General features: G+C 40.8%; 1 protein-coding gene across 14 annotated transcripts in view; it reads left to right on the top strand.

Annotated features, from left to right (window-relative positions):
- LOC132366929 (contactin-associated protein-like 3) overlaps positions 1 to 26,775 on the top strand; it is a 167,260-nt gene that overhangs the window by 114,858 nt on the left and 25,627 nt on the right. For all 14 annotated transcript variants that reach the window (XR_009503614.1, XR_009503609.1, XR_009503617.1 and 11 more), the window contains one exon: positions 10,040 to 10,233. Coding sequence is in view for 5 of the 14 variants with exons in the window: in XM_059924380.1 (XP_059780363.1) it covers positions 10,040 to 10,233 (194 nt within the window). In the remaining 9 variants the exon portion in view is untranslated. The remainder of the gene's footprint in view (positions 1 to 10,039; positions 10,234 to 26,775) is intronic.

Here is a 26,775-nt window from a genome sequence, read left to right as displayed (position 1 = left end):
TGCATCTTTGAAAACCATGATTCCTGAGCATGTTACCACCTGTTTGCCAGTGTTTTCTGTGAGCTCCCTAATGGAAGTGTTGGTTATTGTAGAGATAGTAATGGGCTAGTATCATCACTCAACATTGGACTAAGTGCTCCTGGAGTTTACTTTTGAAATTTCTAGTCTGGTTCCTCTAGCATTCCCATTTTGAAGTCTGGGATTGGGTTCCAGATAATACATTTAACAAAGTATCCCCTCTGAGGTCATACACCTTACCTTTTTATACAGAGAAACACAAATTACTGGAAATGCCTGAATGTATAATTTTTCTGAACTGATGGATTTTTTTTAAGGGGTAAAACACAGACACGTACATGTATTCATATACCTATTCAAGAAAATTGATGCCATTAGATAAAAATGTAAAGTTCTTGAAGCTTTACATCTTTACAGTCAAATTGGGTTTGACTATTCATATTAGCTGAATTTGTTTCCATCAATATTAAATTGATATTTCCTAGAATTACAAGTGACCTAATATTTCTCATGTAAAATCAAGATTGCTGAAATCTGTGTATTCTAAATAAGAACATGCTATAATATTGACTTCATTTTTTTCTTCTCAAAAATCTCCTAAAGGAACTTTATGCAGTTTATTCAAGTTTATTCAAAACAAAAGTTAAAAAACCAAAACCAAAAGTAAAAAAACTACCTTAGAGTAAATCATGCTGGACTTTCATTCTAGATCTTGCATGTGAGAATAAACTTTTGTTTTTACAATTATTGTTACTGGAGGTGACCCTTCATGAAACTGGCTTTAGCATTTCAGATGCTGCTTTCCAACTCCGGATAACATGTTCTTTTTAGCCATGTGACGTGTTCTCTTTAGTCACCGCAGGCATGGTGGTGAGATAAGTGGTCTGGCCAGAGCTGATTGAGATTGATTAGGAGGAAGCGTACACACATTTTGTTCTCCTTTTTTGTTCCCCCAAAGTGCTTGCATAAACAATCATCCCCAGAAAGAGGGACAACTCCATTCATGTCCCAGATGCTGAAAATCACGCCCTCTAATGCGGCAAGCCACTCATCACTGACAGCACAAATGAGACTGCTTTAAATTTAACTTGATCAAAAATGGCATATCAGATTACTATATTGTGTATTGCAAACAGCAAGTAGATGGAGACAAGCTGAACTGACTGGATGTTTTCTTTTCTCTTTGTAATTCTTCACCTTTCCCGTACCGAGACGTTGATCATATTTCCTCACAACAGACTTATGTGTTGGTGGAGCCAGGAAAGATTTTGTCTAATGCTCCCAATACAATTGATGGCTGAGCATATTAGCAACAATTCTCAGCGTTAAGATATTTATTTCTCACTTTAGGAAGTACATTTACTAGTACAAGTTAATACTCCAGGTTTTAGCAGGAAATAAATACACATGATTAGATTAGCAGAAAATGCTTAGGCCTGGGCATCAGACACTAAATATTTTCTTATAACCTGGAACGTCTGATTATTTGGACTCTGCAATATCCCAAATAAGCTGTGATGTAAAATTCACTGTTTTTTACAAAGAAATGTTAGAAAATGGAAAGAGTGAATAATAATTTAAAATATCTAGACGTATATCAACTCCTGATATAAATCAGAATATTACTGAATACATCAAAAATGTTTGATGCAAATCTTATAATAATAAACTTGTCCCTCATATTTTTTCATAAAATCGTAGTTCTCCAGTCTTTCTATCTTTTATTCACAGGCTAGGTGCCTGGTAGAACTGGTCAGTATTCCCAAATACTAGTCTGAGCAATTCAGATGGCAATAAAAGGGCTTGCAAACCAGATTTTTATAAAGGCATATGAATGTACTGGGGAATTTTTGCCTCTGGATGTCAGATTTTTCATTCTGTTTATCTGTGCTTCCTAAAAGTTTTTAGACCTATTAGGGCCAAGACACATTCTTTATCCGAATTTTCTTAACAAATGATCCTGCAGATGCAACTGTGGGTATTGAGTGCAGTGGACAGGCCAAATGTAATAGCATCCATGTAAAATACACCCATGTACTAAAGCACAGAGCACTGTCTTGGTGACCAGGCAACTTTATTAAATCACGGCATGATGGTAGCATGTGAGAGGAGAAGCCCCCAAATCCCAGGGTTCGTGCAGACCCTGCCGTACAGTTGTCACACAGAACTCATCTGCTCAGATTTTCCCATGGTCCTTTTCAAGGTCTGGAGTCTCCAGGTTACCTCCATAGAACCTAAGATGCTAGATGAGACAAACCAGAACAAACCAAACGTGTTTTTCAGCGTTGTCAACAACCTTCAGGGAGGCAATGTTGTCATTTCTCTCTACCAAGTAGCCCAAATTATAGCACTACCCCCAGAATAAGGCAATCCTCAGTCTCTTTTGGATTCAGTGGACTCTTTTGAATGGGTGAGCATCTTCCAGGGATGCTCAGATTTCTTTGTTCCTGCTTCTTTCCAAGACAGTGTTTGGGTTTACAGAAGGGCTGGTGCCCTCATGGAGCTGGATGGTGGGGCTTCTCACGTTGGGGCTCAGCTCCTTGCTATCTGCTGAAGGGAGTTTGTCTGCTTTTAACGCTGAGGGTTACTTGGCACCTGCTCCTGAAGCCTGTGGTGGATTTACCTCTTGGTAAGACCGTGTTCCCAGGGAACAGGTCATTGTCCCCTCCGGGATCTTTGCGATGTCACTTCTTGCCTCCCTGAAGACTGACCATGAGTCTCATTTGGTTTCCAGCCTGAGCAGCCTTGGTTACAGGTTTAATTTGCCTTTTCCAAGTTGACCTTCTGTTCAGATCCAGTCAGACTCTCATCTCACTTCTGTGCCCCCTTTTGATGGCCTGTGGGCAGTCTGGTTCACCATACCAAGGGGAAAAAGATCGTCAAATGGTTTTGTCCTGGCAGTTTAGTCCAGAAGTAACGTATCACTTCCACTCAGAGCTTGTTGGCCAGAGCTGGTCACATAGCCCCACCCAACCACCAGGGGGCGTGGAAATCGCAATCCTCCAAGTGCCTGGAAGGTAGAAGAAGGGAAATAGTTGGCAACCATTAGTAATGACTACACAGCCCCCTACAAGGTGATCTCCCAAAATTCCAAATGGAAGCCAAGACAAAGCCTTTCCACAGCTTGCTTATTCCTCTCACTTTTCTGATCCCCCTGGGACTTCGTTCCTGAGCAAGGTGTCTGAATCACCCTCCCACCACCTTTTACCCTTCCTCCATTTCCTCTCTTTCCCAAGATCGTCTGGGTTCCCATCTCTTCTTCCTGCCAAAGAGGGAGACATCACACGTCCTGTTTCCTATTTTTCTCAGTTGGTTTTTGCCCTCCCTGGCTTCTCTAGGGCTTCATGGGATAATGATCACCGGCTAACAGGATTTACCAGAGAGGAATGAAAAAATTTTGCAATCCTTGCAAAATTATGTCTGTGTTTATAATCTGCCCAGTAAGTATCTTATGGTGGCCACAATTTTGCCATAGTATTTTTCCAAGAGTAAGTACTGCCTATGACGTACTTGGCAACTTCCCAAAAGGTATGTGGAAGCCCTTCTAAGCACTATCCAAATTCAAAAATAGTTGTCTAGCAAATTCTACTCTGTTCTTTTCCAAAGTAATCACTTTTACATCATGTATAATATACAGAAATGTTCATGAAAGTTATTTATTTAACAGTATGTATCCTTGACATACACCATGATGTCTTTGTTTACTCCACTTTTAATAAATATTATTGGCATCCCTATGGAGATATATTTTATCCCATTACATACTGCTTTACTCATCCAATGCAATTACATTGCCTCTTGTAGGGATATTCCCTTTTTCTTGTTTGGAGTCACTGATGAAAGACGTACCAAATGAGGTGACCTTCAATCCTGCCAAAGGGGTGAGGTTCAATTAGCAACCTTTCATGAGGCATCTGGGATCACTAATGATCAAAGCACACAGGAGTCTTGAACTTCTGGTTTAACTTGTAGCACAGAGACTGGTCCAGGAAGGCCACAGCCAGTGACAAAGGCTAATGGAATATCTCAGTGGACCCTGTGGTCAGCTACTCCCACCTTTGCTCTGAACATTAATGAGGAGCTTCTGGACTAGGGGCTGACTGGAAGATGGTATTTCAGGGGTTCCCTGTTTTCTCTGTCCTGTGATCCTTGCAGTAGACTCTTCCCCTGTTGCCATGTTTCCTCCAAGGAAATCCAGTGGAGCAGGCTTTTCTCCGACACAAAATAATGCCATACTTTGCTGGGGATGAATGCCTACACCCCAAAAAAATGCACCTTTGTCAGTAGTATTTACATTTTGTGATGCTTAGACCTCATCCTTTTTGCATTCTCATTTTACTACTCTATTTTGTATAGCAGCTCGTCTGTACATATCTCTTTTTATCCAAGGCTTCCACAGTGTGCTTACAAATTGTAATGAATTCAGCTACATAACATCACTAAAGAAAATGGTAAGTTTTACCATCAATGGACTTTTTTTCCAAAGGCTTCTGGCTAACTGAGCAGTCAAGTATGGATGGATAATTTAGTACTCATGGTTTTATTTCTAAGCATGTCACCCTTGCATTTCCTGACATGATCCTACACTGAATTTAATTAAAAAGAAAAAGGAGCTCTTGCCTTAAGAAGAGTAACGGTGTGTCCCTGGGAAGTGGTGGGGGCCTTGGAGCAGAGCGCCTGGCCTCCTGCCCTTCTGGGCATCCTGGATTCCCCACTGCTCTCTACATATCAGAGGGAGATGCAGCTATTCTGAGTGGCCTCAACAATGATCTGGAATCATATCTGTTCTGAATAACTCAGGGGGCCTCTGAAAGATGCACAATGATGCTTTTATAGAATTAGACCAGATCTCAGAGCTGCATCTCTCATAAACATGAAGATTTCACGGGAGATGCACAAATAAACTTGGTCATACATTTTATTCAGTCATGCATGAGGTATTTAGCACATGTTCGGATGGTTTATAGGCTTGCTGGGCAATTCGTATTTTATTTCTAAGGTGAGAAATGAGCAAAATCATCTTATAGTCTTGTCAATACAGAACTTCAAACACATAAGAACTGCAAAGCCTGAGATCAGTTCAGATCTGAATGCCTCTCTACTGTGTGTTTCTTTAAAACTTGGTCAGGAGTGTCTATGAGAGAAGCAAAACAAAACACACAGTAGCAATGGATTTTTGTTTATTTTATGCAGAAAGAGCTGCAGTGATGAATGTTAATTGCCAAGGGCATTGAAAGTTGTCCCTCGGGACACTGCACACAGAACTTAAGGGAGTCACGTGTGAACAGTCACACTGTACTTTTTTTCTTTAATATCACTGGCATTTAATTTGAATCACAAATTAACAAGTATACACTTATTTTTTATTTAATTTTAAATTGTCTGTTTACAAAACCATTATAGGGTATGTCTGCATTTAGTACAGGAATCTGTTTTACAATTAGGCAGCTCTGTGTGATTTTTTCATTATGGATACACTTTTTGGAAAACTACCTGTTGTCTCCTGCTCAGGCTGCTAGCAGACTGCAGGAAGCACAGCAGAAAGGGAATCAGAGGTTACCTAGACAGGTCCAGAGGGAGGATTTCTGCAATTTTTACATCCTGATAGCCAGAAATGGTATATGTAGATAGTTGGAATTGCTCCTTAAGAAATCAGAGCTGGAGCAAATGCTTATTAAATTTCCCTCAGCAATGTAGGCAGGGTTGTGACAAAAACACCAATATATAAATCCCAGAGATCTCTGAGTGGGATGGTCAGGGAGCATCCCCAGGGCCTGCCGCCCTATGGCCCCTTTTTCCTGGGAACATCTGTTACTCCTGCTTATCTCACCCTCTCCCCACTCACCCAGCCCCGCCTGGAATCTGGAATGAGTTTTCTGTGAATTAAGATACATTTAAGAGAGGAAAGAAATATACAGAGCTTGATGAGCTCCCATTTGAGACAATGTAATGGAGATCTTGGAGGGAAACTTCCCTTGGTTACAATTTCAATTTAGCCATTTACTTGCTTGACATTTAGATGCCCTGGAGATAGGTTAGTCTGTTCACTTCAGATTATCCCACTTGACTTTGCTCCCTTTGGTATCTTTCTGCTCTGGACCTTGTTCCAACTTGAAGAAGGCATGAGCTATTCTCCTTTTCAACTCTGGGTAATTTCTACCTCTGGGTAATTTCCCCCTCTGCACAAAGCTGACACTCATTATGACAGTGCATGCCCCGTGGCCACCAGGGGCAGGGGTCATTTTCATCTTGATCAGTGACCAGAATAATTAAGGCCCTAGCTGAGAGTTTCCTGTTCAGCCTTTCCTCTCCCCAAAGACACAAGTCACTGCCCGTGTCTGAGCCAACGAAAGGGGGGGGAAACAACCACACAGGGATAACTAGAGACAGAAACCTTCCAATATATCTGCCAGTATATCACTATAAAAGACAGTCTGGTATTGATAAGCAAGCAATACTGAATAACTGACAAATCGCAGGGATATGTTCTTAGAAGGGGTAGAGAATGAAAAGGGAGCTAAGCTTTAATAAAATACCCTCACCCGAACCTAAAATGATTGTTTTTTGCTTGTCTGCAAAGCAGAGACTGTAACACCCGTCCCACTTGCCGGGTGCATGGAGGAGTTGTGAGGTAGCACTTAGAGCATCAGGGAGGGTCCTGAACACATCACATGCTTGTGACAAGTTTTGGCTTTCCTCATTTTCTCTCCTTTATCTAGTATAAAGTGGCAGGTAACGGGCCATTCAGTAATGAAAAGACTGCAATGCCCCACACTCTGGATGTCACCCCTCTTTCACCATGACTGTCTCCCGTCTTGCGATCGTGTATGGGAGAGAAAGTATTGTGCTAGATGCTCTAACACAGCTTCTTGTTGAATTCTCATTGCAGCCCTAAAGCATACCTATCACACTTTGCTGGGAGGGATGTTTTGTGTTCAGTGTCCTAAGCTGTGGAACCTTGTTCTGTGCAAGTCAGACCCTCTGGACATGTTTTCCTTTGTATGAATGTGACACTTTATTCAACTAAGGGGCTGAGGCAGGAGACAGGACGGTGACAATGGAAAAAGACAGTCTGTGGTGTGGTCAGGGGAAGAGCTGGGTGGGAGGGCAAGTGCCTTTCTTGTGGGTTCAGCGCTGGTGACTCCAAAACAGTAATTGCAAATCCCTGGGCTCTGTTTCAGGGGGTGTTGGTTCCCAGGGGGAATTTACTGAAGATTTGCAACATTGAATAATGCAGGCTGATCAGTTTCAGAACCACTGCTCTGCAGCTAAGAGCTGGTGGGGCGGCTGTGCTCAAGCGTACCCACTTTAATGTTGTTTCAGTGTATTTTGTTTTGTTTTCCATTACAGAACAGTGATCTCCCTTACCCGTCAGTAAAACTGTTCGGGGCTCCCTAACAGTCCTCAGGTTACATTTGTGCATTTCCCACTTTTTCCAGTCATTAGAAAAAAGGGCATCTACCCCGGTGGACTGCGTGCATGGGCGAATGCACAGTAATTCAGCATCATCACCCTACAGGGGTCTGGGGATTACGCCGTGGCTGTGTTACCCAGCTGAAATGAATTGCTTTGCAGCACAGGGAATTCTGCAGTTTCATTACTTTATCAGAGTACCTACTTAATCACATAGCTTAATTTGCATACCAGTAGCACCTTCTCACCACAGGTAAGGAATATGAAATGTTCAAGGTTGATTACCAGCAGATGGTGAAGAGTGGTTGACAGAGACGTGGCTGCATCATCTGTGGGAGAGGCTGGTCCCAGGGCAGATGCTGGAAGCATGCTGACGCTTTTTACTCTGTTGCATTTCTGTCCATGTGGTACCCGTGTTGATGATACTTCCCGCTTCAAGAGAGATTAAAGATGACAGAGAAAGATTGTGAAATGCAAAAAGAAGAAGTTATCTTCAGTACATTCTTTACAACCTTGATACTAAGAATACAGGACATTTAGCAGTTTCGCAGAGATTGAAACTGATTCATATAAAACTTCAAATGTAGAACCTTTAAGTTAAAATGATCAGCTAAATGCCAACACCTAATTTCTGACTTCTTTTGGCAATTATTATAAAATTACAGGCAGTTGCAGAGTAATGTTACTTGGGACTGTTAGTTAACCCTCAGCTAGAACCCAGAAGGACTTAGCATTCATCAAACATTAGATGGGACCTTTGCACAAATCAGTAGAAGTAGCAGGGAGGTGTTGGGTGGTGATCAATCTTGTTATTAAAGACAAAGAAAGACTGAAAACTATCACAGGTTGGAAGACACTAAGGAGACAAGGTGACTAAATGCAATGTGGGGTTCTGGAACAGAAAAAGGGAGTTAGTGGAAAAACTGGAGACATCAAAAGAAAGTTTGTCATTTTGTTACCATTGTACCAGTGTTAATAGCTTAGTTTTGATCAAAATACCATGGTGATGTCAGATATTAACATTAGGACACACTGAGTAAAAAGTAGACAGGAACTCCCTATCCCATCTTTGCAACTCATTTGTAAATCTGAAATTATTTCAAAATAAAAAGTTTAATAATGCATTACAGAACAGCCAGAGTTGTGGCACGTTTAAGACGTGGATCAAAGGAAAAGACATTGTGCTTGTGGTTGAGAGGAAATTTTGGAATTTTGGAATAAAGATTGCAGGAAATGAGGAAATCTTAGAAAGAATTTGAGTTTTAAAGAATTTGTAAGCTTTCAATTTTGCTAAGGGTTATACACGTAGTGCCGTTAGCAGAGGACATAGTGAAGCAACAGATGTGCCCACTTGCTAGTTTCACCTCCACACCCTGATGTAAGCGCTCCACTTCCATTTTCCTTTGAGCTGTCTTGTAACCATGTCACACACCTCCTGACATGTACTTGGTCGTAACAGCTTTTGTAAACAGGACATGGATGTTAATAATAGCCCCTAATAAAAAAGATAATAAATGTTGTCTAAAGTGTCAGACCTTATTATGAGAGCCTCCAATTAGATGTCAGGACAATGGGGAAAATTTTTTTTAAAGCTAGTTTTTTTGTGTTAGGGACTGTTTACATGACACTGTGTTTTCTAGACATGGATAATTAGCAAAATATCAGTTCCAGAATGCATTTCAAACCTGTTTCCCAATTTTTATATTGCATAATAATTTAAATTCAGAAAATTTAATATAACATCTAAATCCAAATTCAAAACTCATGTTTCTGTTAAACTAGAAGAACAAAATATATCAATAATACATTCACAGATATCCCTAATTCTTCGGTGTCTCACAGGCACTGGAGAAAACAAAGCACAGTAATTTCCACTCTGTGCCTATTGTCTTGAATACCTGAGAAACTCCTCCCCATTCACTTCCTCTGGGTTCTCGCTCACCCTCCTTGCTGACTTTTTAGAACTCTCCCTCCCTGCACAGAAATCACTTTCACCTCCACCCCTCCCATATTGCATTTCAAATCGTTCTTTGAAATGTCTGCTTCGCCTATGAGTCTGTAAGCACCATGAGTGTAGGGCTATGCCATAGCCATCTTTGTTATCCCAACATTCAACATTGTACTTCCTCATGCTGGGAATCCACAATTAAGGTTTTCTAGCTTTATTTTCCAACAAAGGAAAGTTTGTTATTTTCCAACAAAGGAAAGTTTGCCCTTTGTTTATGTCCAACAAAGGGCAAGTCATGCATTGAAGCCAGTAACGACACTAGTTCCAAGCACTGATGTAATGGCATGGTGTTTAGTTGTCCACCTATTACATTAAGCAATTTCACTTAGCGGGACACCCCAATACCAGAGAGTCAGGGGTTATGAACTAAGAAACAAAATTAATATAGGCTTCATCCATTTACATTTAACCTGTGTTTTTATGTTGTGTTTGTGTATGTGTATGTGAGTGTGTTTGTAAAATTCTGAGGCATTATATAATGCAGAATTTGAAACTATAATTTTCATAAATCTTATTTATGACCCCATTCTTACAGGTTAATATAGATTTCAAAGATTTCTCTGTCTTTAACGGTTTTCTTCTTTTTATTCCCACAAAAAGGAGCTGGTGGCTGGTCTCCCCTTGTGTCAAATAAATACCAGTGGCTGCAGATTGACCTTGGAGAAAGAATGGAGGTCACAGCTGTGGCCACCCAGGGAGGATACGGGAGCTCCGACTGGGTGACCAGCTACCTCCTGATGTTCAGCGATGGCGGGAGGAACTGGAAGCAATATCGACGAGAGGAAAGCATCTGGGTATGTGCTTTATTGAAAAGCAGTCTGTCGGAGTATGAATTATGCCAGTTACTGCATGTTGCTGCCCATCTGTCAGATCAAGTATAGAACCAGAGCCTCCTAAGTTACTTGAAAATGTTTCCACTGAATGTAAGCCACATGTGATGTTCCAGAATACACCGTCCATGGCTAATTTATGAAATAAGTAAAACAATTTTATAATGTAGCGAAATATTGAAAATGTCTTCCCATTATTCCTTTAAATAGTGTGAAGTCTAAGGAATAAATAAGTCACATACGACTGATTTTATTTTTGTTTGATAACAAACACAATAGTTTATATTGCCTCAGCATTTTTAAATAAAGCGAATTCATTTTCTCTGTGCCCTCTGATAAACTGAAATTTCTGAAAGACCCTGAACATGTAAAAATAGATGTAATGGAGAGTCTCTCTGTGGAGGACTTGTTGAGGGATATGTTGAGTTCCTGCTCCAACAGGAACTTGCGCACCATGTGGCCCCTTGTAATTTATGGACAATAGATCCCTAGGATTCTTTGGAATCATAACTATTTTACATCAGTGACATAGTTTCTACTTCTGATTACATATCCATGCTTCTTTTAGAAGAATTAAATTTTGTTTGCTTAACTTTTTGAATATTAAAATTTATGTAATTTATTCTATATTTAGCATTTCATATCTTTAAATCACAGTCTGCTCTGAATGAGAAGCTCTAAAAGTAGAGTGTTGTAAAGTTCTGCAGCAGGTTTGCAATTGGCTGATGGGGTGTGGCCTGAAGAAGATTCATCAGGTGGAGAAGAAATTACTTTTTTCTTCTTCTTAAAAATATAATTTAGATGGTTGCCAAGAGCCAGGGGAAGGGAGTAATGGACTGTAAGTGTTTTAATGGAGACAAAGTTTCAGTTTGAGAAGATGAAAAAGTTCTTGAGATGGAAGGTGGTGATGTTTGCACAACAATGTGAATGTTAATGTCCAGAACTGTAAACTTAAAAGTGGCTAAAATGCTAAACTTTTTGTTATGTATATCTTACCACAATAAAAAATACACAGTGTATCTTCCATTTAATTTAGGCTAAGAATGTTGTATAACTTAAGAAATTTTTTTTCTTAATTGTCAGAGTAAGAAGAAAATTGTCAGCTAAAAAGCCGTTATGTCTTAGCACATAGCTTATCTATAAAAGTAACAGGCAACAAAATGATAATATTCGTTGTGTAACAAACGGCCCTCATTTGAATTTCCTTAGAACTCTGTAACTTATTATAACTTAATAGATTGTGGTCTACTTAATTTCTTATCCCTGGAGCTTTTATTAGTTAGTCAATAAATGTTGATGCAAATTGAATCAAGAAAAACTAGTTAGTTGTCTAATACTAGATAAAAGAACAAAGTGGGAAGGGCTATGTGAGTGTTTTTAGGGCTGGCTGACCTAAGGTTTCCAAACAAGTAATTGCCATGTGTATGATCCGAAGCAGATATTAATGTTGTGCTTATTCTAAGAACACCAAGTCCAAAGCAGGGTTAAGGTCAATATTGCTTAAGTGAGTTAAAGCTTAATGAAACATCTACTTACATAGAGAACTTTTGTTCAAAATTAAATATTATTTTTCAAAATTAGTTAACTAATAGTTAATGCCTACTTATTCTTCATTGTATTAATTAAGGTTCATATTTTCGCCCCGCTCCAATCCCATTTGATTGAGCAACTCCAACAATTCTTGTTTTTAGTTAAGCAGGTTGGAGAGGAATCATATGTAAGCATCACCGTCTGCTGATTTCTTTAAAGGTCAGGCACCCTTGGGGAAGTAGGGTCAAGAATATAGTGGCATTATTAACCCTAGATCATGCAGGTGAGGACAGAAGTGGACCCCTCAATCCTATCCATCCTATCACACAATAAACATGGGTAAAGTGGCCTGCCTTACACTCCTGCTGAGCTTGCATCCCTCCCTGTGTCCCCAGCACTTCATGGTGCCTGGGGCCGAGCACGTTGGTAAATGTTTGCTGAATTAAAACGAATGAGTGGAAGATCCTCACATCTTCTGCGTGCACCACCGTGGGTTAAGTGAATTCATCTCCTAATCTGGGCCCGACTATACACAACTGGCATTGACAGCAGTAAATCACACTAGTGGATGATTCTGACATTATCCTCACAGTTTCTTTAAAAAGATTGGGCTGGTTTGGCTGCTTTCCAGACCTCTCACAAAATGTCAGCTGCTCTTAAAAATCAACCATACACCTTACCAGAGGTTCTACCCCTTCTTCACGTGGTTGTTTTAGATATGAATTGCTGATGTTAACTTGAGAATGAATTTAAGATTTTAAAAAATGTCCTTGAGATATTATACTCTTCATTAGTGAAAGTAATATGTTTATTCATGGTGCCATTTACTTAATTTCCTATCACTGCTTTAACACATTTTCATGGATTTAGTGACCTAATACAAGACAGAGTTATTATGTCATAGTTCTGTAGGTCTAAAGTACAGTAGACCTGGCTGGGTTCTCTGCTTAAGGCATTTTTCCTGGAGGCTCTGGGGAAGACTTGTCCTTCAAGGTGTCTGGAGATTCCCAGAACCTTCCCCAGGTTCCATGATTTGCTGGGAGGATTCACAGGACCAGTGTGTAGTCATACAGCTATGATTTAGCAGAGTGAAAGGACACAGAGCAAAATGAGCAAAGGAAGAGGGTGCTTGGGGTGAAGCGCAGAGGAAATCAGGCGCAGGTTTCTAGAGTCCTCTCCCAGGGAAGTCATACGGGACTAGCTTAATCGCCCAGCAGTGAGTTATAGAAACCCACATGGAATATTACCAACCAGCTGAGCTCATGTACTGGGGGCTGGTCATGTAGGCACCCTCTGCCTTGCGTGTAACAAAATCCCAGGCTCCCAGAAGGAAGGCAGGTACTGAGTATGAACCACAGTGTTTGAGCAAACATTAGGCACAGTAAGCCACCTTTCTCATTAGAGTCTTGGGAATGGGCCAGCCTTGCAAGCAGGCCTTTCAGAGGGCAGCAGTCAGGACTGCCCTCCTGATGCTTCTGCATACACACTCACTCACTTCCTTGTGGGTGTAGGACTGAGACACTGATCTCCTGTAGGTTGCCAGCTGGGGGCTGGTCTTTGCTCCTAGAGGTTTCCCACATCCCTTATGCTTTCTGTGTGGCCTGTTCTTGCAGCAGCGGGTCAAGTCCCTTTTGTCTTTAAATCGCTCTTTGTTCTTGTTCTCCTTCTACTGCACCTCTCTGATTTCCTCTTCTTCTAGCTGGAGAAAGTCCTCTACTTTAAGGGCTCCTGTGGTTAGACTGGATCGACTTGGGTAATCCAGGACAGTCTTCCTAACCATAATCCCATCTGCAGAGTCCCTTTTGCCATGCAAAGTAACATATTCACAGTTCCTTTCTTTAGGGCCTGGACATCTTTGAGGCCTTTCTGCCCACCCCACTGTATTTATACATCTCTGATTTTTTTTTCTTTCTGCATTTGGTATCCTTTCCTAGCAAACACATTTCTCATTGGATCTGAAGATGTTTTCCAGAGTCATATGAAGTCATGTTGCAGGGGTATCTGAGCACCTGCTCGCAGTTGGTGTGTCACAGGTGTCCCCCCTGAGAGGCTGCTGCCCCGCCATCACTAGTGTAGCTCTCACCCACAGCAGCGTCCCCAGCTTGTGGCCTCGCTGATGTAACCTTGACCCCCAGCAGCAAGAAAGACTGTGTATTGGCTTTCTTCTCAGGAAGCCTCCTTCTACTTTTATAAGAAAGTCCAAATCAAGCACTCCTTCTCTGGCCTTAAAAGTTTTGTGGATGTTCTCCCTGTCATAATTATTTTAAGTGACTTTTCTTGTTCTTCTGGGTCTATCTGCTGTCTGTGCTAACTCTGTCCGCTAATACATGTTAACTGTTTCCAAATTCCGAAAACTCTCAGAAAAAGGTCAATCCTAACTCCTTACTGAAAATGGACATGAGATGATAATAAGACAGAAGATCTTTACTTATGTTACTTTGGGCAAGTTGTCCATATGCTTTGCCACATGTTGGCCATGGAATATTAATTAATATGTGACATGCAAGGTATACCTCTCTAAATTCTCAAAATTATGAAATTGAGACATGGCTGGCCACCAAGTCTTTGACTAAGGGATTTGAGGACTGCAGGTCCAGTTACTGAAGGTTAGTTATACAAATTGACTTTCTTAAAAAAAGAAATTATGTTCTTCACTGGTGATATGTTCCACTTTAATATTTTTTCTTAATGAGTGACTGCTTCCATGGCTGAACTGGATTTCTATGTGAAAATAACCAAAAAAATTAAACAAATACTCAGATCTGTGAAATACATTCCAAAAGGGTTTTATTTAAATGGAAATAAAGGCATGTGTCTTACATGACAGAAAAGGCATCACCATCTCTCCCCAAGGGATGCACTACATCTCAGGACATACAAACTCTTTTGATGTGCAGAGTAAATGTCCTCACTTGAAATGTAGTGGAAGAAGTATCACTGTTTGAACAAGTTTAGAAGGGGTGCATTTCCTATACGATGTGAACAATCATGGTTTATATCGGTCATTTAGTAAACCAGGTGGCTTGACCAAGCTTGGTGCTAAACGTCCATAGGACTTAGAAGATGAGTTTGCAGCTTCAGCCCAACTAAATCAGGAAGTGGCCAGAGTCTTAGGACGCTGAGGATCATAGACCAGCAGTGCAGTGAGCAGTGCAGCAGATCGGTGGTCACTGACAGAGCTCACTAATGTTGAGTTTCTACTGTTTCCCTGAGAATATGTCAGCCAACACTTACATCAATCTACTGTGACTCTGAGATTCATTACAAGAATTTTGTGGGGCAGCCCTTGCGAACCAGGATTCTTACCTGCAAGCTAATGTGAGCTCTGAGCTCCCTGGGGGCCTCTGGACCAGGCTGGGGAGAGGTGTGGGCGCCAACCACTGTCCTGCTCTGAGTCTGGGTCTGTGAGCATCCCTGGTGGGCAGGAGAGGTCTGTGAGTGGGCAGCCTAGAGCGCTGGCAGTATTCTAGAGGGGTGTTGGGGCAGCTCCATCACCACCCTCCTGGGCACCTATTTGGTCTTCTTGGGACCCTCTAGCAAGCCTTGTCCTTCCCAGACCACCTGCCTGCCCTGACTCTGTCTCTTCTCCCTCGCCGTTCCAGTTGTTTGGGAACAATGGGCTGACTCAATGAGAGCCAGGCCAATACCCACCTCTCCTCTCGGGAGACCGTGCCTAATGGTGTCCACTGCAATGGTGTCCTCTGTTGAGGCTTATCTGGCCCAGGGACCACTGGGTCCCTATTGGCCATGGGGACCTTTCCTCCTGCAATTCCTGGGTGTTTTTTCTTCTATTTTATCAATACTTTGTCTTCATTCTCATCTCCTTACTATTTCTCCCTCTTCTCCTCTATCCTTCTATTCTTTCCTTATCTATTTTTTTCACCTATCATTAAATACTTTTCTCCTTATTTCTCTCTTCTCTCTCCATTTTTCCCTATATCCCTCTTCTATCTGTATTGTTACAAATTCTAGAAAATCCACTTGAATCAGTCTAGGTAGTTTGGGAATCTGACCACACGGAGAAGGGGAGGGTTTAGCTGGGTCTCTGGAATGGCTGTAACTAAGAGGCAGCCCTGCCCTGTGCCTTGTGTGGATTAGCTTCTGGCATTCATTTTCCTATATTGGTTCAAAAATCTGAGGAAATGCTCGGACTTACTTGGCTCTGGCTGAGGGGAGTCTCAGATCTCACCACCTGTGAAGAGCTGATCTGATCAGGACGGCTCCCAGGCCACCCTACACTTAGCACCGAAGCCCCTGGATTGGGGGGTGGGGCCATGTAAAGACTTGATGTCCACCCTAATGGGGGCACTTAGAAGGGAGGGATGCTGGGAGGGCCATATTATCAAATTTCGTGTTCTTTGTCTCTCTCTCTCTCTCTCTTTCACTCTCTCTCCATGACCTTTTGCTTTCTTTTCTATTTCTCTGCTTTCCTCTTCTTATACATCTTACCTTTCTACTCCTCGCCTTCCTTTTTTCTCTATGAATTAAAGGACCTAGATTGCTATGAGTCCTGCTACTCAACATGTAACCTACGGACCAGCAGCATCACCCGGGATCTTGATACAAATATGGAATCTCAGCCCCCACCCCAACCTATTGAATAGAATCTGCATTTTAACAAGATGAGCAGGGGATTCCAGTACAAGCTAGATTGTGAGAAGCACTGACTGGGATGAACCAAGTCCCATCTGTGGCGGAAATTGTTTTGCCCCTTAACTATCCTCCAGCTGCCTGGATCAGAGGAGACTGTGCCGCCTGCTCTAGGATGCAGCTTATCCCACGCACGTGTTAGCCTGAACAGGTGATGCTCTCTGTAACAGGGCCTCAGGAAGCTTGCTCCAGTGCCCTCTGACTGCAAGACACCCTCTTTCTCCCTGATAGTCACCAACCTAGGGGGGCGGAGCCCAGGTATTTTCTCATTGTTATCAGTGAATAACAATCAAGTGGTTAAAGTTAGTCCTATCTTTGAGAACTATAATATTTCCTGAATCGCTATACTCTGCATTCATTAGGAGTTTATTCTTCATATTAAAAATTCATCAGAACTCTAATTCAGAAGTTGGATCCTTTATGAATTTAAGATGGAAATTGTTATTCAAAATGCATTGAATTAAACTTAGAATTTAAGTACATTTTTCTTCCTATGCAGGCCCTTTGTGTGAAAAAGGCATTCTTCTAGGAGAGGACTGGCAAAATACATTTGAGAAAAATAAGAAAAGAAATTACTTGAAATAAACATAAGTTCTAGTATAAATAATTCTATTTAATAGATTTCTTTCGCCTTGAAAAAATAGGTAGCAGTAGGTCCTTAAATGAATATAAAATAGACATAGCAAATCGTTTGAACCTTTGTTCTTCTCTAGATCATTTCCAACCTAGAACACCAAGTAGACTAATTAATAAGGCTAATTAATATTGTATTGAAAGATTCACAACAATCTCACAGTGCTCTAAGAGAGCAACAAAGGTGACCCCAAATTTGCAGGGCAGAAAAAAGACACGGAAATACTGGAAGCATGGGGGTTGGGAAGGGGACTGTTTGTTATACCTGCACCACTTCATTTATTTAAGAGAAAGAGCTGGTGCACATATGGCAAAATATTTACCTTGTTAAAATAAATCTAGATTATCAGTACATGCATATCTGTTTTGGGGGGATGTTTGAAATATTGCATAATCAAATTACTAAAGAATATTGGATTCAGGTTTAAAAGAATTACGTTTACTTGGTATAAATAGAAAGATCATATGACTGTGTAGTTTCAGAATAAAGAGGGATAAGAACAGTGTCAAATCATAATAAGAAAAACTGGACTCAGAGATAAGGAGGGTTTGTATGTAAGGAAGCAGACACTCTGCTAAGTGTGAAGCTCTATGGGTAGAAGGAGCGGAAATTCTCTTGACAGAGATTCCTGCTAATTCAGTCATTTAAATATATGTTGGTTTATTTCAGGTCTAGGTTAATACATTTATTGCTAATGAGTTGATGACTCAACAGAGCCAAGCCCCACATCAGGTAGGAGGTTGCAAAGAAGGGTCCATCCTACCACATCAGGTAGGAGGTTGCAAAGAAGGGTCTGCAGAGTGTGCCTTGGCTGTCTGAGGCCTGTGCCAGCTCCAGGCTTGCCGATTTCAAGTTTGGCTCTGAGACTGGGTGGTTTTGGGCAGAATAGGAGCAGCATTTCAATGATTCTGTATCGATCTCTTCCATGTACTTGGCCTTGTCAGGGACACGGCCCTCTCCTTCCTAACCATTCACCTCATTACGTCAAGCGCATTGATCCCCGAGGCAGTGACTTTGTACCATGGACAGTCTTGTTGATTGCACTTACCATTGTGGACCACAGTTGAATTTTCTGTACATGTCTCCCCCTTCTGGGCTCTGAGAGCCATTAGGTCAGAGATTAATCTCCTCAGAGGGCCAGGCCTATAACAGATTCTCAATAAGGAGTTGTTAGATTGAGTTAAGGAAAAGTTGCTGTTCTCAAACAGACCTCAACCCAGATGGTTAGTTAAGTTAAAACTTAGCCAACTGTGTGATGCTGCTTGTGTGATGGGAGCCTTTTGGTGCCAAGCCTAAGTGTAACAAGAGGCTTAACACTTCTTCCCCACAAAGTTGTACAAGGACGATGCCCTACTGAACCTGAGAGAGAGGTGGTTCCATTTGCCCTTCATTGCAGGTCTCAGTGACAATAGAGATAAAAGCTGGATTTGGTCTGTGGAAAACTCTCAGAGCGGCTGAAAATGTTGAGGCAGAGAAGTGAATGAGACACCTGAGCTGCTACCACAAAGTAGCCGATGGGTCCCTGGAAACCCAGGATCCAGTAACAACTGCCTCTTGCCAGGGCCAGCTGCATTCGGTGGGTGTGGAGCGTCCTTCCTTCCATTTGTCGATTACAATCCTTCCCAACTTGAAAACCTTCACTCAAATCCCTTTTACTCTGTACTAAAATTGTGTAGACACGCCCTTCTTTTTCTACTCCTAGGATTTTTCATTTTTATTTCTCAAGGTATTACTTTTCTTTTGCCATATTTATTCACCTCGTGCTTATTTCACATCAATTCTGGCATCAGGGACTACAGCTTGTTTATCCCGATATCCTTTGTACCTACTTTATTGCTTTGCAAAAGTAACGATTTTGCTCATTTGAATTGCCAGGTGTTATCAGGTTGGGAGGGAGGGGTGTGGTGGTGAGGAGAATTTTAAATATGCAGCAGGATAAATAGCAACTCTTGAGACATCTTACAAATTACAGTTTTACTTTTCCTGGAATGAAGTCGTTCCAGAAGTGGTGTTATTAGAGATATATGGAAATTAGGATATATTTTATTAAAAAGGTAAATCTTAAACAGTAATATGAACAGAGTATGGCAGAGTTGTGGGGGAAATAGCTTTAGAAGTAGACTTTTTTATTCATTTGGGAGATGGCAAAAGTATTGTTTTTGATCAAGAAAAGTAAATGATGGAAAAAGTGAATTTTTACCAAAAAAGGTGCTCCGGCAGCAGACTCATTGAAAGGAAGTGCTGCAGAGCCAAGTTTTGGGAAGGTGGAAGGCAGGACAGCCCAGGGAGCATCTCACCAGGCTTTCATGGAAATTCTTCCTCGTGACTGCAGTTCTGGCAGCTTAGCTTCATAGGATGTTGTACTAATAGTGGGTCTCATAGGGAACGACAGGCAAAGTCTACAAATTCTACAATTTGCACACATAATGTAAATGTACAGAAGGCACAGATATGGTATGTACTTCAGGCTATTCATGGGTGATTTCCTGGGTCTGTTGTTTTGACATAAAAGACTCAAGTGGTTTGGTACCAAACTAATTGGGATCTTGCGAAAATGGCCCCCAGCAGAGGTGGAGTGTTTCGAGCACTGCTGTGTTCACAGCCCTTGATAACTCCTATGGTTTCTGCACTCTGCAGTCCTATGCCACTTAACACTTAGAACAATTTTCTGCCTTTGATGCAGACCACATTTTATATATTTGTATAGACAAAAGCAATGATGAAGTTTTAAAATTTTGCAAAACAGGAAGACAGGCTTTGAGTACTTTTTTTAATATTAATATCACAGTCTCAAAACTCTGAGATGTTGAGAATTTCTGATCAGCAAACCTCAAACTTTCAGAGTGGCTAAGACTAGGGCAGCAGTTGAGAAGCTGGATGCTGTTCAAGCATGTTTAAGGGTCTCAGACAGAGAGAAATATTGGTTTAGACCAGGGGCCAGCCAACTTTCTCTATAAAGGGACAGAGAATAAATAGTTTTGGTTTTGTAGACCATGCAGTCTCTGTTGTGACTGCTCAACTCTGCTGTTGTGTGAAAGTAGCCAGAAGCAATATGTAAATGAACGAGTGTGGCAGTGTTCCAATAAAACTTTATTTAAAAAGCCACCCAGCCAGCTGGTTCTGGGTTTAGGTTGCTTACCCCTGGTCTAGTCCACTTTGTATCTATTTAAGGTATGATGTACGGATTCAGTATGAAGAAATGAAAATTACAACATCAGTGTGACACAATGTAACCTCTCCCACTTGAACTCCACAAAACCTTTGCTAATACTCTTGCTTAGGACAGTCCTTTTCAAACTGTGTCCTAGGAAAACTTTCTTTTCATTTTAAATGTATGCATGTAATTTGATGTCTTTCAGAATAAGATATAGATAGTATACATCTGATCTATGATATTATTACATAGCATTTAGCATAAAACTAAGGTTAAAAAGAGAATCAATTTAAAGAAAACTATTAAACCAATAAGAAGTGTTATACTGAGTACTTAGTGAGTGCCTGACACTGCTTCATGCGCTTTATACATATTTATTAAACACATCCTCACAACAGCCCTCTTATGCCCAGTTTACAGAAAAGGACACTGAGGCATGAAAAGTTCAAGTTCACTATCCTCAAATCACAGAACTAGTTAGTGATGTAACAAGGATTTGAACCCTAGCTGTCTGGCTGCAGGGCCCACACTCAAACCACCTTAGCACAGTACAGAGGATTCATGTTGGAGGTGAATAAAGTGATGATACAGGATGGGGATCCTCTTCCTCAGGGCGTGGGAAGCAAGCACTCTCAGACAGTGCTGGTAGGAGCATAAAATGGCATAAGCTGGGGATATGCCCAAAGCATATACCCAAAGCGGGATCTTGAAGAGATGTTTGTACACCCATGTTCATCACAGCATTATGCACGTCCTTGGAGGACAATTTCTATAAACTTAAGTGTTCAAAAGCACCCGCTATTTAGAGCGCTGAAGATGACAGCCCAAAAGGAGTAATGCTTTTAAGTCCTGTCAATATATCGTCTACACCAAGTAACAATTCCACTTCTAGGAGTTAGTCCCACAGGAACACTCAGAGGTGCGCAGAAAGTGCCTGTAAGAAAACTAAGTGCATTGTTTACAGTCAAGATCCAGTTTTCTGTCAATAGGTGAACACAAAGAAATTACGATACTCCATTTTATGGAATAATATAGTATATGGAATTCATTCCTTTGAAAACAATGAGGTTATTTAATTAATTGATCTGTTTATTTATTTGAGGTAACGTTGGTTTAAAACATTATATAAGTTTCATGTGTACAAGATTATCAAATGCATTTATTCATAATGAGATTTAAGAAACATTTTTTTTTTACAGCTAGGAAAAGGGATGTATTTATTGTGCTTCCCTTAGAAATTTCCAAGATGAATATATACGTATATGTGCATGTAAATATATATAGACTATTTCTGGAAGCATACAAGATAAATTATTAATAGCATTTCTCATTCTGGGTAAAGATATGCCATGAGTACGCGATGAATGGTATTTTTAAACTACATGCGTATATTGCTGTTGAATTCAATACCAGGTTTTGAAAGGATTAGAGGAAAAAAAGCAAAGGAAATACAAAATAGTTTTTTAATTGTGGTAAAAAAAAACATAACATTAAATTTACCATCCTTACCATTTTTAAGTGTACGGTTCAGTGGTGTTAAGTATATTCACATTGTTGTGGAATAGATCTCTAGATCTTTCTCATCTTGTAAAGCAAACTTAAACCCACTAAACACAAATTTCCCTCCCCATCCCCTCAGCCCTTGGCAACCATCTCTCTACTATCTGTTTCAATGATTTTGACTACCTTAGATACTTCATATTAGTGAAATCATACAGTATTTGTCCTTTCGTGATGGTTTATTTCAAGTAGCATAATGTCCTTGAGTATCCATATTATAGCACAGGACAGAATTTCCTTCTTTTTAGGGCTGCATAATATTCTATTGTATGTATATCCCAGATTTTGTTTATCAGTTGCTATGGTCTGAATGTTTGTATCCCACCAGAATTCATACGTTGAAATCCTAACCCCTTAAGGTGATAGTATTAGTAGGTAGGGGGTTTGGGGAAGTGACTAAGTCTTCCACTAAGAAAGGGCTTAGTGACTCATAAAGAGGCTCCAGAGAGATCCCTACCTGATTCCAACATGAGAGAATGCAACAAAAGTGTGAGACCCAGGGCTTCCCTGGTGGCGCAGTGGATGAGAGTCTGCCTGCCAATGCAGGAGACACGGGTTCGAGCCCTGGTCTGGGAAGATCCCACATGCCGCGGAGCGACTAGGCCCGTGAGCCACACTTGCTGAGCCTGCGCGTCTGGAGCCTGTGCTCCGCAACAAGAGAGGCCGCGATAGTGAGAGGCCCGCGCACCGTGATGAAGAGTGGCCCCAATTGCCGCAACTAGAGAAAGCCCTCGCACAGAAACGAAGACCCAACACAGCCATAAATAAATAAATAAATAAAATTAAAAAAAAAAAGTCTGAGACCCAGAAGAGGGCCCTCACCCAAACTTACTGGCACCCTGACCTTAGACTGTCAGCCTCTAGAACTGTGAGCAATAAATTTCTATTGTTTGTAAACCACCCAGTCTGTGGTATTTTGTTATATCAACTTGAATGGACTAAGAGATCTATTCATCCATCTACGGGCAATTGGGTTGTTTGCACCTGTTGGCTATTGCGAATAATGCTGTGATAAACATGGGTATACAAATATCCCTTCAAGATCCAGATTTCAGTTGTTTTGGACATATACCCGGCAGAGGAATTGCTGGAGCTTATTATGCTAATTCTATTTTTACTTTTTTTGAGGAACCTTCATATTGTTTTTTATAGTGGCTGCACCATTTTGCATTTCCACAAGGGTTCCAATTTCTCTGCATCCTCCCCTAAATAGTGTTTTTATTTGGTTCCCTTACCCACTGAAATAGCCTCAAGATATGTGGGGAGATGCAATCCACATGGACCCTGAGTGCTTGTGTGCTCTTTCTAGATAGGCTAAGAGTGAAGGCTCTAGCTGTATTTTATCCAGGCCATTCTCAGGGTGTGCTAGAGAAACAGCAGTCCTGAGAGATGAGAGGCCAGCCTCCCCCAGGCAAGGAGCAGGTCTGCATCTTCTCATTACAAGAGCAGTGAATCCCCCGAGCGTGGTGCTTGATCCTCTAAGGCAGCCCACTGCCTGCAGCATCATCCGTCCTGGACCCTTTGCATTACCTGTAGCACATAGGGAGGTTCATGGGAAACCGAGGCAGTATTCACCAAGCCGTGTCTCTGCCACGTGAACAGCTTCCAAAATGGTGCCATTTCTCAGATGTCTTTCTGGATGACCATGAACTATACGACGCTCAGTCTCTCTGTGCTGGTGTTTGGAATGCTTTCAGTTATCGTCTTTTCTCTTTCATGGTGCTTTTGTGCTGATCTTGTTTCCCAGATTATACACTCGACCTAAATTATGTCAAATATAAGATCTGTGTACTAACTGTTAGAAGTCAAACCATTTATATGGCCTTTTTATTAAACATAAAAAATATAAAAATATGCTCATTACTTACTTGAGATTTTCAGCTCAAATTGGGATTTAGACTTAAGTTTCCTTCATGTAAGTAGATTCTAAGTCATTTCCACAGTGAATATATTCCTAATACAGGCTTTTAGATGATAGAAATAAGAGTAAGTACTATTTCAACTTAAGGAAAACCTTTTTGGGTGACTTTCTTCTTTTTTAAAAATTAATTTGATTGAAATAGAGTTGATTTACAATGTTGTGTTCATTTCTGCCATGCAGCAAAGTGATTCAGTTATGTATATATACACATTCTTTTTCATATTCTTTTCCATTATGTTTTATCACAGGATATTGAATATAGTTCCCTGTGCTATACAGTAGGACCTTGTTGTCTATCCATTCTATATATAACAGTTTGCATCTGCTAATCCCAAACTCCCAATCCATCTCTCCCCCAGCCCTCCTCACTCTTGGCAACTTCAAGTCTGTTCTCTATGTCTGTGAGTCTGTTTCTGTTTCCTAGATAAATTCATTTGTGTTGTATTTTAGATTCCACATAGAAGTGATAGCATCTGATATTTCTTTTTCTCTGTCTGACTTACTTCACTTAATATGATAATCTCTAGGTCCATCTGTGTTGCTGCAAATGGCATTATTTCATGCTTTTTATGGCTGAGTAGTATTCCATTGCATATGTGTACCACGTCTTCTTTATCCATTCATCTGTCGATAGAGATTTAGGTTGTTTCCATGTCTTGACTGTTGTAAATAGTGCTGTAATGAACATTGGGCTGCATGTATCTTTTCTAATTATAGTTTTCTCTTGATATATGCCCAGGAGGGGGATTGCAGGATCATATGGCAACTCTATTTTTAGTTTTTTGAGCAACCTCCATACTGTTTTCCAGAGTGGCTGCACCAGTTTACATTCCCAGCAACAGTGTAGGAGGGTTCCATTTTCTCCATACCCTCTCCAGAATTTGTTATTTGTAGACTTTTTAATGATGGCCATTCTGACTGGTGTGAGGTGGTACCTCATTGTAGTTTTGATTTGCATTTCTCTAACAATTAGCAGTGTTGAACATCTTTTCATGTGCATGTTGGCCATTTGTTTGTCTTCTTTGGAGACATGTCTATTTAGGTTTTCTGCCCATTTTTCAATTGGGTTTTGTTGTTGTTGTTATTGAGTTGTATGAGCTGTTTGTATATTTTGGAAATCAAGCCCTTGTTGGTTGCATCATTTGCAAATATTTTGTCCCAGTCCGTATGTTGTCTTTTCATTTTGTTTATAGTTTCCTTTACTGTACAAAAGCTTGTGTGTTTGATTAGGTCCCATTTGTTTATTTTTGCTTTTATTTCTATTGCCTTGGGACACTGACCTAAGAAAACATTGGTACTATTTACGTCAGAGATTGTTTTGCCTATGTTCTCTTCTAAGAGTTTTATGGTGAGGTGGCTTTCTTCTGGCATATATAAGGGTAAGCTAGGGCTTCCCTGGTGGCGCAGTGGTTGAGAATCTGCCTGCCAATGCAGGGGACACGGGTTCGAGCCCTGGTCTGGGAGGATCCCACATGCTGCGGAGCAACTGGGCCCGTGAGCCACAACTACTGAGCCTGTGCGTCTGGAGCCTGTGCTCCGCGATGGTGAGAGGCCCACGCACCGCGATGAAGAGTGGCCCCAGCTCACCGCAACTGGAGAGAGCCCTCGCACAGAAACGAAGACCCAACACAGCCAAAAATAAATAAATTAATTTATTTTTTAAAAAAAAGGATAAAATCAATCAGTTCAATTTAAAAAAATAAAAATAAAAAAAAAAATAAAAGGATAAGCTGTCTCTGAGATTATATTACATTGGTTTGGATGCATGGACAGAAGTGCATCTGTCTGCCATGCACCCTAAATACCTATAGGGTGAGCTCCGGACCTGAAGCACATGACTCATCTTCCAGTCATTTTCCCAATTACCCTGTGGTATGCTTGAAAACCTCTGCTTATTTTATTGGCATACTCTACCTTTCACTTTGTCCTTGAGGAGGGATCAGTTAAGAGCTAAGGAAGAGCAGTTTTGAAGAAGAGTCAAAGGTCAGGGCATTTTCCTAGAAGGAGCTGTGCATAAGAAAGAAGAAGGGCAGGTGGTGGAAATACCAGAACTTAGCCTCACACTACAGCTATGGCCAAGGGAGAGAAGTTCAAAATAAATAATGTTTGATGTGCATTAGACAAATGAAGTTTATTTGGATTTGAACTCCTGCCTTCTCTTTTGTGTTTTTTAATGTTCTTAATCATTCAACCTGAATGGCTTATCTTCCTCTCAGAGCTTTGAACATTTTAATGATTCAGTATCCTTCTTTTTTAGAAGAGAGAGAAGAGAAAAATCACTTGAGCAAGGGAAAGAGATCCCTGGGGAGCTCTAGTGTATGCTGCAGCAAATGCTTTATTAGCTAAAGTTCCCACTGATGGAAAATTCAGACATAGGAAAAGCTCCTACATATTGGAAGAAAATTTGAGAGTTACCAAAAAATATCGTCAGAATGGAATGCAAAATTACTGTGGCAACACTTTTTCATCCATATATACCCAAGTAATAATAAGTGAAATGGTCAGTGAATTACATCGCCAATAAGTTTTCTATCCTTAGATGAAATAAATAATAAATACATGAGTCACTTATTAAAGGAACCTGACTGTGATATCTAGGGTCTTTTGAAAACCCTCCCCTGTCAAACAGTACAGGGCACCTTTAAACTGAAAGGAATGAAATCTCTCCCTGTATGAGTTTCCTAGGGCTGCTGTAACAAAGTACTGGAAATTGAGGGGCTTAAAACAACAGAAATTTATTCTCTCATAATTCTGGAGGCTGGAAGTCCAAAATCAGTGTCTTGGCAGGGCATGGGCAGGGCAAGGGTCTCGGGAGAATCTCTTCCAGGTCATTCTCTTAGTTTATGATGTTGTCAGTAATTCTTGGAGTTCTTTGGCTTGTAGATCATCACTCCAATCTCTGCCTCCACTGTCATGGGGTGTTCTCCCTCTGTGTCTTTATTTCATCTTCCCTCTGTGCATGTCTCTTCTCTTCTTGTAAGGACCCAGGTCATATTGGATTAGGGTCCACTGTCATGACCTCATCTTAACTTGATGACTTCTGCAAAGACCAGATTT

The sequence above is a fragment of the Balaenoptera ricei genome, chromosome 6 (assembly GCF_028023285.1).
Source record: "Balaenoptera ricei isolate mBalRic1 chromosome 6, mBalRic1.hap2, whole genome shotgun sequence".
NCBI lineage: Eukaryota > Metazoa > Chordata > Mammalia > Artiodactyla > Balaenopteridae > Balaenoptera > Balaenoptera ricei.
Note: the sequence above shows the minus strand (reverse complement) of the source record. Positions and strands in the feature narration are given on the sequence as shown.